The 11150-nt window shown below is 58.3% G+C and overlaps 1 protein-coding gene across 1 annotated transcript; it reads right to left on the bottom strand.

Annotated features, from left to right (window-relative positions):
- Window positions 1-1737: 1737 nt before the first annotated feature.
- On the bottom strand, window positions 1738-2770 carry LOC115646835 (olfactory receptor 10A2-like). The gene has a single exon (XM_030553207.1). The coding sequence runs from the start codon at window positions 2768-2770 to the stop codon at window positions 1811-1813; it is 960 nt and encodes a 319-aa protein (XP_030409067.1). The 3' UTR covers window positions 1738-1810.
- Between the last annotated feature and the right edge of the window lie 8380 nt (window positions 2771-11150).

Below are 11150 nucleotides of genomic sequence, written 5' to 3'. Positions count from 1 at the left end.
TCAGGGAAGGGGTAGTTTTGACAGCACTCCTGATTCAAACAGACTTGAAAGTTTAAAAAAGGTCAGTCTCATTTTGACTTTTTAAATGAAACATTCATTTTCTGCTTCAAAAACATTACTTGTTTATTTAGAAAAACTTTTAGAAACTTTAGTTAATTTATACAAAAATAACAAACAAATGTCAAAATATATTTTTTGATATTATCAAAATATTTCAACTAACACAATCAATTTTCATTAGTATTTAGTAGTAGTAGCTCACAATTTTTTTTTCAGGTTTCAGCTTTTCATCCTGTTTCAGGATAGATTTTTTTAATCTCAAATAATTTTTTGGGATGGGAAAAGCATTTCCTACACTGCTTTAGTAACTCCATTAACTTTGGTGGCACTGTATTACTCCAGAATTAAAGTCATATACATAAGATCAGAAGCTGGACCTTAATGAGTTTCATTGCTGAAGAGAAAGAATTGAGCCAGATATGTTTACAATAAATCAATTTATGTAATACTGTTGCAAAAAAAGTGAACATCATTCTCAGATGTTGTATACAGGCGGACTCACCCCTGAGGCTCCTGGCTGCTGATGCCTTCTCGGAATTAGCTCTTTTTCCAGGCAGGAGTGCCCTCTGCAGGCCAGGGATCTGCCTGTCCTCTTGGCCTCTGTGTCCCTCCCTGGACCCCAGTGCCCTTTTAACTGGAGTGCTGCCCCCTGGCAGTACCCCACCAATCTGGGTCTCCCTTGCCTGGGGAACCCATAATCCCTACTTTGCTTCAGTTTTGGCTACTGCCCAGTCTCCATCTAGCCCCCATTCACTGGGGCAGACTGTAATATCAGCCACTCATCATAGGCAAAGATTCGGTTTGGCCCCGCTGCCTTTGCCTACCCTGGGCTGCCCCCTGTAACCCCCAGTACCTCTTGGCCTTATGCTAGGCCACAGCCTGGGGCTTTCCAGGCTGAAGCTCCCCAGCTCCTCTGCCTTTCTCCAGCCCTGCTCTACTCAGGTACACTGTCTCTAGGTCCCTGCAGCCTGGCTCATCTCCCTCTACAAACAGAGACTGTCTGGGCTCCTGCCTCTTATAGCGGCCAGCTGGGCCTGATTGGGACATGGCCATAGCTGAGAATTGCTTTCCCCCAATCAGCCCAGGCTTCTTGCCCCAGTCATAGCCCTTTCCTAGGGTTGTTTCAAGCCCCAAAGGGCAGAAGTGGGTAACCACCCTGCTACAGATATATTAGCAGGAGTATTGTAAGCAAGACCCAAGCATTAATTATTCCATTATACTCAGCACTGATAAGGCCTCAGCTGGAGTATTGTGTCCACTTCTGGGCACTGCACGTCAAGAAAGATGTGGACAAATTGGAGAAAGTCCAGAGGAAAGCAACAAAAGTGATTAAAATTCTAGAAAACACAGCCTAAAAGGAAAGATTGAAAAAACTGTGTTTGATTAGTTTGGAGAAGAGAAGATGGAGTGGGGACATAACAGTCTTCAAGTATGTAAAAGGTCGTTATAAAGAGGAGGGTGATAAATTGTTCTCCTTAATCACTGAGGACAAAACAATAAGTAATGGCATAAATTATAGCAAGGGAGATATAGGTTAGACATTAGGAAAAACTTCCTAACTGTAAGAGTAGTTAGGCACTGGAACAAATTATCTAGGGAGGTTGTGGACCTCTCTGTCATGGGGAGCAAGGTGGGTTGAGAACAGGTTAGACAAACATGTGTCAGGGATAGTCTAGAGAATACTTATTCCTGCCCCAGTGCAAGAGACTGGACTAGATGTCCTGTCAACGTCCCTTCCAGGCCTACAATTCTATGATTCAACAAACCTTTTTCTCCCCATGAGTCTCCAGAAGGCGCCCTTCACCTCCTTGTTCCTCAGACTGTAGATAATGGGGTTTAGCATGGGTGTGAGGACCGTGTAGGACAGAGAGAGAAACTTGTCTGTGTCTGGTGAGGAGGAGGAATTAGGCTTCAGATACATAATGGCACCAGAGCCATAGAACAGCATCACCACCATGAGGTGTGAGGAGCAGGTGGAGAAGGACTTCCTCCTGCCCGCCCCTGAGGGCATCTTCAGGATGGTGGAGATTATGCTGATGTAGGACATGAGGATTAGCACAAAGGGGAAGGAGACAAAGAACAGAGCCACCATGAAGACAGCCATTTCATTGCGGGAGGTGTCTCCACATGCCAGCTTCAGCAGTGGAGGGATGTCACAGAAGAAATGATTTATATCATGGGATCTGCAGAAGGGTAGGGTGAATACCACGCTGGTGTGACTGAAGGACAAGAGGAGACCAGTGAGCCAGGATCCAGCAGCCAGTCCAGTGGCCACCTTCCTGTTCATAACCACAGGGTAATGCAGAGGCCTGCATATTGCAACATAGCGATCGTAAGCCATAGTCACCAGGAGAATACACTCTGACCCACAAAGGAAAAAAGAGAAATAGGTTTGTACTGCACAGCCAATGAAAGAGATGGTCTTATCTTCCAAGAGGAGGTTGGCCAACATTTTAGGGATGGTAACTGATATGTAGCAGACCTCCAGGAAGGAGAGGTTCCTGAGGAAGAAGTACATGGGTGTGTGAAGGCCAGGGTCAGCCAACGTGAGGAGAATGATGAGGAGATTTCCAGTCACGGTGATCAAGTAGCTCAATAAAAACACAAAGAATAGCAAGTGTTGCAGTCTGGGAAGGGTGCTAAATCCCAGGAGAATGAATTTGTTCTGTACTGTGTGGTTTCCTCCTGCCATTCCTGTCCCATACTCCATCCTGCAGAAAAAAGGAAACGACTCCAGTAGGATGAAAGGTTCAAAAATACTGATCTGAATTCTGGTTCAGATTTTAAACATTCCAAAGTTTCAATCCTTGGTTTTTGATTCAGGTTCTTCCTGACTCTCCATTTACTGCTGACTAGGTAAGGAACTGTGCATTCTTTTAATTGGCCCAGTTACTCAACTAATGTGAAAGCAACTCAATGAGGCCAGACTGCCAGCTGGCTGATGTACACCAACTGGGCAGCTCTCTCATTGACTCAAAAGGAGCTACAGCCGATTTACATCAGCAGCAGATCTGGCCCCTTTGACTCCAATGGAGCTATGGCTGACTTACACCAGGTGAGGATCTGACCCATTGATTCCAGTGGAGCGATGGCTGGTTTTGCACCAGGAGAGGACTAGGCTTATTGATTCCAATTTACACCGACTGAGGAGATGACCCTCTGTTCCTTTTATGTCTTGTAAAGGTCCTGAGACAAGTTATGCTCTGAGGAGATTATAGTTATTAATATTGTATTGTAATCAACACCAACAGCAATAACAATAACAATAATTAATAATAATTAATAATAAACTTTAACCTCTCATGGTAAAAGTATCAGAGGGGTAGCCGTGTTAATCTGGATCTATAAAAAGCAACAAAGAGTCCTGTGGCACCTTATAGACTAACAGAATATTGGAGTATAAGTTTTTGTGAATGAGTACTGTGACAAAGTTCCTCCTCTACCCTGGTGGGTCCTGCGCTGATTGGCAGATTTGCTCACCTCAGTGATCTTCCCCACAGTCTGGATCAACTCTTCCTGTGTCTGATCAGGAGTTGGGAGGTTTGGGGGGAACCCGGGCCCACCCTCTACTCCAGGTTCCAGCCCAGGGTCCTGTGGATTGCAGCTGTCTATAGTGCCTCTTGTAACAGCTGCATGACAGCTACAACTTCCTGGGCTACTTCCCCATGGTCTTCTCCAAACACCTTCTTTATCCTCACCACAGGACCTTCCTCCTGCTGTCTGATAATGCTTGTACTCCTTAATCCTCCAGCAGTACACCCTCTGACTCTCAGCTCCTTGTGCCTCTTGCTCCTGCTCCTCACACACACTTCCTCTCCTCTAGCTCCTCCCCACCTGACTGCAATGAGCTCCTTTTTAAACTCAGGTGCCCCGATTAGCCTGTCTGGATTGGCTGCAGGTGATCTAATCAGCCTGTCTGCCTTAATTGGTTCTAGCAGGTTCCTGACTACTTTAGTGCAGCCCCTGCCCTGGTCCCTCAGGGAGCAGAAGCCTGTTTCTCCTGGGGCTAGTACTGACTCTTCCTTCAACTGCTCTGCTGCAGAGGAAGGAGGGAGAGGGCTGCTGCTGCTGCTATTCCTGCTGGGCGCTGGGCCCTCGCTGCTGCTGTTTCTGCTGCTGTTCCTGCTCCTGCTGCTTCCCTGGCTGGGCTAGACACCACCACCTACCGCTCTCTCTGCTGTCTGTTTGCTGGCTGGCTGGTGGTTCCCCCCCCACCTCAGTTACTGCTGTTATTCCACCTACAGCCCCTTGGGGGGGGGCTGCTGGCCTGCTTCCCAGAGAAGAGGGGAGTAAGGGACCCCAGCTCTTGTTGCTGAGACCACCACCCTCTGAGCGGGGTCCCTCCTGCCTGGACGCCAGACCACCACCACCTGGAGCTGCTGGGCCTACTGTGGCTGTTGCTGGGGAGCTGTTGGTGCCCGGAGGAGGAGAGGAAGGAGAAGAGGACCACCCGCTGCTGGAGACAGTATGAAGACCACTGTGGAGGGGGCTTTTCTGGACTGAGTCTTTTTCGAACTGTGCTCTTGTGGTGGGGGTTTGGACTGTGTCCGCTGGGGCACCGGGGGTGTGGCGTGGAGCCTGTCCCCAGTCCATCCGTGTCCCCCTTCGCCCCCACCACCATCGTTGCCCCCTCCACCACCCCTGCTGGCTGTTTTCCTTCTGCTTTGGACTCCTGCCTCTGGGACTGAGCTGCTCGCCTGGCTCACCACGCCCACTTCCACCATTTGGGCCTGCAGCAGCAGCAGCCAACCATTGACTTTTTGGCACAAGTGCCTGTGGGTGCACCACCTCCCCCCTCATACTGGACTGACCCCCTCCCCTCTGCCACATTTGTCCACCCCACCTATTTCCCTCTGTTGCCTGATAGTTCTGCCCCGGCCCTGTAGCTGTCCCCGTGGTCCCTCTACCCCAATCTCAGCTCGCCCTTTCCCCCCACCCTGTGCTCCCCCAGCCCTGATCGGTTCCCCCCAATGCGCCCACGCCCCCTCTCAGGCGCTTGTGCCCTTCCCCATTTGGTTTCCCCTTGTTCACTGCACTCCCCCCTCTGCCGTTGCCCCCCCGCTCCCCTAGTGCAACTGGAGGAGCCGGAACCCCCCTCTGCGTTGGTGCCCTGCACCAATCCCACCCGTAGTCCTTGGTTGCTCCCTACGCCCCTTTAGCCTTCCCCTTCTGGCGCCCTCCTCCCCTGCCTGTAGCCTCACGGGGAAGGGTGGCCGCCTCCTCTCCTTCCCCTCCCCTCGCTGTTTGTCCCCCTCTCCGCTCTCGTTATGGCGGGGGATGCGGCGGGGGAGACCCCTCGCGATACTCCCACTACCCCTCCTCCACCTGCCCCCGTGTCCACTGCCCAAGCCTCTACCTCGGCCGCCGCTGCTGATCCACCTACCACCGCCCCTGCTGGGGCACCGGCGGCGGCGAGTACTGGGGAGACCTCTGTTGCTGCCACGTCTCTCGCCCCTTCAGATTCGGGGGGAGCCCCCCCAGCCGGTGGGAAGGGTCGGGGTGGGAAGAAGGGTAAGGGCCCCGCTAGAAAGGCCAGGCCCTCCATGGCGGAGACTGCCCCCGCTGCCGCAGCCCCGCTACCGGCTGCGGCGTCCCTCCCCGCTGTTCCCTCCACCAGCTCTGCAGGTGTCCCTCCCCCGGCCCCCAGGGCGTACGCCCAGGTGGCGGTGGCCCCCCCGTCTGCCGCTGCTCCTCCGCCCGCTGCTTCCGCCCACATCTACAGCGGCCGGGGCCCCTTTCCCACTTTGACCAGGAAGCACGGCGTCCGTTGCCTCCTGGTGCCCGCCTCGCCCCACGTGGAGACCTACGTGCGGGCGTTGGCCAGGGTAGTGGGGCCCACGGCCATCGTGGCGGCCTCCAAAATGTACGGGAAGGTGGTCTTCTTCCTGGCATCGGAGGCTGCCGCCCAGGAGGCGGTAGAGACGGGCCTGGCGGTGGGGGGCGTGTTCGTCCCCCTGGAGCCGTTAGAAGACCTGGGGGTCCGCTTGATCTTGACCTCCGTCCCTCCCTTCCTGCCCAATGCCGCCCTGCTGCCCGCCCTTTCTGCCCTGGGACGCCCCATCTCTGTCATCAGCCCTCTCCCCTTGGGCTGCAAGGACCCCGCCCTCCGTCATGTTCTCTCGTTCCGCCGGCAAGTGCAGCTTCAACTGCCGCCGGCGGCGCGTGGCGGAGAGGCGCTCGAGGGGTCCTTTCTGGTCCCTTACCAGGGAGCCCACTACCGGGTGCATTACTCGACGGGGGAGGCCCGGTGCTACCTCTGCCGGGCGATGGGGCACGTCCGGAGGGACTGTCCCTTGGCCCAGCACGGAGGAGCGTCCGGGACCCCCGAGCCCCGGCAAGGCGCCGGCCCTGTCATCGCCGGTGCCCCTGGCTGCCCAGCACCCGAAGCTGCCCCTCCTCCTCCTTCTCGGTCCACCTCTGTGGAGGAGGGTGTGGCGGGGCTATCGCCGGCCGTGGGAGAGGGCTCGTCCCAGGGGGAATCCTCCCCGGTTTCTGCTGTCCCACCACTGCCTCCTCGAGTCCCTGAGCCATTGCCCTTGCCCCCCGAGCCTACCCCTGTTAGCCAGCCCCCGGATGATGCCATGGAGGGCTGGTCCTTAGTGGAGGGGAAGCGGGGCAAGCGGAAGGCTCGAGTTTCTTTCCATGCTTCGGATTCGGAGGCCCCCCGGAAGAGCAGGAAGGGGGGCGCCGATGTCGAGTCTTCCGCCTTGTCCCCTGATGACTCCCAGTTTGTGGTGCCGGCTGGGGATGCCGTGGCAGCACCGGAAGGTGACACCGCCCCTCCTCCGGGGTCCCTTCCCGTGGAAGCCCCCGAGGGAGCCTCTCTCGCCCCCTTCTCACTTGGCGCCTCTGAGAGCGCCGCGGTGGGTATCGCCTCGGGTGCTGGCAGGGAGGGCCCTGGGGTGGTGGACTGTGATCTCCCTCCCATCTACGCAGAAATCGAGGCCCTGGGTTTGACCCCGGTCACGCAAGGGGAGGACGACCCTCTGCCGGCGGGCCTCGATCTGGGTGACCTCACTACATCCCCCCTGTCCCTGGGTTCCCTTCCCCTACCCGCTGTTTCTGCTCCCACCTCTGAGGGTCCCCTGGACTCTTCCCTCGACTCGGCTGTGGGTGGCACTCTGTTGGCAGCTGCCGAGCCCCTTGCGGCGACGGCCAGTGCCCCGCTGCCGAGACACGCTTCCCAGGGGGTGTCCCTCTTGGGTGTGGAGGACCCGCCCTCCTTCCTTAGCGGGGACCCCATTGACCACCATCTCTCTCTGGGTGCCGAGGCTGCCGCACGTGCCACTGTGGCTGAGCCCGGCATTGTTAGGGGTCCCCTGCCCGCTTCCCAGATCCTTGAGCCTGGCCAGGTGGAGCCACCTTCTGGCGTCTCACCTATGGAGGCTCCGGATCCTGCCTCTACCTCCTTCCCTAATTCTCTCCCTGATCCCCGCCCTACTCCTGTTGGCCCTGTCCTTGTCCCCCCCACTTCCTGTGATGCCAGTGCCACCCCTGGCAATACCTCCCAGGGAGCGGGTTCACTAGTTCTTTCCTGTCCCGACCCCCCAGGGGCTGCTGTTCCCCTTCCACCGCCCCTTCTTGATTCTGGGAGCGGGGCGGGTCGTGTGGCATCGGTCCATCTGCTGCCACGTTGGGGATCTGCCCCCTGCCTACACGCCTCAGTTGGCCACGGGGCTGTGACAGGGGCCCCACTGGGGGCCAGTCATCGATCAGTGACCCCACCCCCCCATGCGCTGAGGGAGGAGCTGCGGGAGTTCCTCGAGGAAGTCTGTGGCTCCCGGAACAAAGTCCATCTTGCACTCCAGCGGTGGGGGGATTTCCATCAGGTCCTCCGGGCCGCGAGGGCCCTCATGGGGGAGGGTAGGAGGACCGGGAAGCAGACCGCCGCGGCCTACCAGCGTGTCCGTGTCTTCCGTGACTCCTTACTCACCTTCGGGGTTGGTCACGGATTGCTGCGCGGCCTGCCGGAGGCCGTGGGCGTGTCTGCCAGTGAGGATCACCCCCAGCCCTCCTCATGGCGCCGATCATCCTTGCCACCTTAAACACCCGAGGCTGTAGGATGGGTCTCCGCAGGAGCCAGGTGCTCTCCTTCCTCCGGGAGGGGGGGTACTCTGTGGTTTTCCTGCAGGAGACCCATACGGATCCTGCCGCTGAAGCTAGCTGGCGGCTGGAGTGGGGGGACAGGGCCTACTTTAGCCACTTCTCTGTCTGCGCGGCTGGAGTGGCGACCCTGTTCTCCCCCGACCTACGGCCCGAGGTGCTAGGGGTCGCCGAGGCTGTGCCGGGTCGCCTGCTGCACCTCCGGATCCGTGTGGAGGGGCTTGTGGTTAATCTCGTCAACGTTTACGCCCCGACATCGGCCCCGGAGAGGCTACATTTTTATCAGCAGGCGTCCGCCTTCCTTGGCTCCCTGGATCCTCGTGAGTGCCTGGTCCTGGGAGGGGATTTTAACACCACCCTCGAGGAACGGGACCGCTCGGGGACCGAGCAGTGTCCGGCAGCTGCGGATGTCCTCCGGGAGATTGTCGACCGCCACTCCCTGGTGGACGTCTGGCGCGACCACCACCCAGACGACGTCTCGACGTTCACCTTCGTCCGGGTGGAGGCCCATCGGTCGTGCCACTCCTGGCTGGACCGTATTTACCTGTCACGTTTCCACCTTTCAGGGGCCCACTCCTCCAGCGTTCGGCCGGCCCTCTTTTCGGATCACCACCTTGCCACCGTGACGGCCTCTCTCTGCGCGGAGAGGCCGGGGCCGGCCTATTGGCACTTTAATAATAGTTTGCTGGAGGATACGGGCTTCGTGGCATCCTTCCGGGAGTTCTGGCTGGCCTGGCGAGGGCAGAGGCGTGCCTTTTCCTCGGCGCGGCGGTGGTGGGATCTGGGGAAGGTGCGTGCCCGGCTCTTCTGCCGTGACTACACTCGGGGTGCCAGCCGACGGAGGGATGTGGCGATAGGGCAGTTGGAGTGGGAGGCCTTGGAGCTGGAGAGGCGTCTGGCCGCCCGCCCTGAGGATCCATCCCTCTGCGGAGCGTGCCGGGAGAAGCGGGAGGAGCTCCGGGCCCTCGAAGACCATCGGGCCCGGGGTGCTTTTGTTCGATCCCACATCCACCTCCTTCGGGAGATGGATCGTGGCTCCCGCTTCTTCTACGCCCTGGAAAAAAGGAGGGGGGCCAAGAAGCACGTCACCTGCCTCCTGGCGGAGGACGGCACCCCCCTCACGGATCCGGTGGAGATGTGCCAGAGGGCCAGGGCCGTCTACGCCACTCTTTTCTCCCCGGATCCGACCGATCCTAACGCTTGCAGAGTGCTCTGGGATGGGCTCCTGACGGTCAGCACGGGCGACCGGGACCGGCTAGAGCTTCCTCTCACTCTGGCCGAGTTCTCGGAAGCCCTCCGTCGCCTGCCCACCAATAAATCTCCGGGCTTGGACGGGCTGACCGTGGAGTTCTACCGCGTGTTCTGGGACGTCCTCGGCCCACACCTGGTCACCGTCTGGGCCGAGGCTTTGCAGAGCGGGGTCCTCCCTCTCTCGTGCAGGCGAGCCGTGCTGGCCTTATTGCCGAAGAGGGGGGACCTCCGCGACTTACGGAATTGGCGTCCAGTCTCGCTCCTCAGCACGGACTACAAAATTGTTGCGAAGGCCATCTCGATGCGGCTAGGGTCCGTGCTGGCGGACGTGGTCCATCCAGACCAGACCTACACCGTCCTGGGCTGCACCATCTTTGATAACTTGTATCTGGTCCGGGAACTTCTGGAATTGGGGTGTAGGGATGGTCTGTCATTCGCCCTCTTGTCCCTGGATCAGGAGAAGGCGTTCGACCGGATGGATCACGGGTATCTCCTGGGCACTCTGCGAGCGTTCGGCTTCGGACCCCTGTTTGTGGGTTTTCTCCAGGTGCTGTACGCTTCTGCGGAGTGTCTGGTCAGGGTCAACTGGACCCTGACCGAGCCGGTCAGCTTCAGGCGGGGAGTGCGGCAGGGGTGCCCCCTCTCGGGCCAGCTGTACGCTCTGGCGATCGAGCCCTTCCTCTGTCTCCTCCGCAAGAGGTTGACGGGGTTGGTGCTTCGGGAGCTGGGGCTGCGGCTGGTCCTGTCGGCGTACGCTGATGATGTGCTCCTCGTGGTCCAGGACCCAGGTGACTTGGCGGGGGTGGAGGCTTACCAGGCTGTGTACTCGGCGGCCTCCTCCGCCCGGGTCAACTGGGTCAAGAGCTCTGGCCTGGTGGTCGGGGACGGGTCACAGGCGAGCTCCCTCCCACCCACGCTTCAGGCCATCCGGTGGAGCGCGGGTCCGCTGCTCTATCTCGGCGTTTACCTTTCTGCCACGCATCTGTCTCCCCCAGAGAACTGGCAGGATTTGCAGGGCAGGGTGACGGAGTGGCTCCGGAAATGGACAGGACTACTCCGATGCCTCTCCCTTTGGGGGAGGGCACTGCTGCTTAATCAACTGGTCCTGTCCATGCTCTGGTACCGGCTCAACACCCTGGTCCCGGCCCCGTTTTTCCTGGCCAACCTCCAGACGGCGATTCTGGAGTTCTTTTGGCCAGGGATGCACTGGGTCTCTGCAGGGGTCCTCCACCTGCCCCTGGAGGAGGGGGGGCATGGCCTGAAGTGCTTACGTACTCAGGTCCATGTCTTCCGCCTCCAGGACCTGCAGAAGCTCCTGTTTGGTGTGGGTAGTCCGGCGTGGAGCGTATTGGCGCACGCCTTCCTCCGCCGCTTCCGAGGGCTCCGAAACGACCGGCAGCTCTTTTACCTCCATCCCAGAGGTCTTCCGCGAGACCTCTCTGGGCTGCCGGTCTTCTACCAAGACCTCCTCTGGACCTGGAAGCTCTTTTCAATGACCAGGTCCGTGGCAGCCACCATGGGGGTTGACCTCCTCGCGGAGCCCCTGCTACACAATCCCCAGCTTCATGTGCAGGTGGCGGAGTCCCCTACGGTGTGCCAGAGGCTGGTCTCGGCGGGAGTCACCAGGGTCGGAGACCTCCTGGACTATGACCGGGGAGACTGGCTGGATCCCCTGATGCTCGCTCAGCGCATGGGGCTCTCCAGACCTCGTACTCCCCAGCGCGTACTTCAGGAGG

Source organism: Gopherus evgoodei, chromosome 1 (assembly GCF_007399415.2).
Source record: "Gopherus evgoodei ecotype Sinaloan lineage chromosome 1, rGopEvg1_v1.p, whole genome shotgun sequence".
NCBI classification, from domain to species: domain Eukaryota; kingdom Metazoa; phylum Chordata; order Testudines; family Testudinidae; genus Gopherus; species Gopherus evgoodei.
Note: the sequence above shows the minus strand (reverse complement) of the source record. Positions and strands in the feature narration are given on the sequence as shown.

Coding starts and splice junctions, on each gene's coding strand:
- LOC115646835 (XM_030553207.1), bottom strand. CDS start 2,770: ATGGAGTATGGGACAGGAATGGCAGGAGGAAACCACACAGTACAGAAC.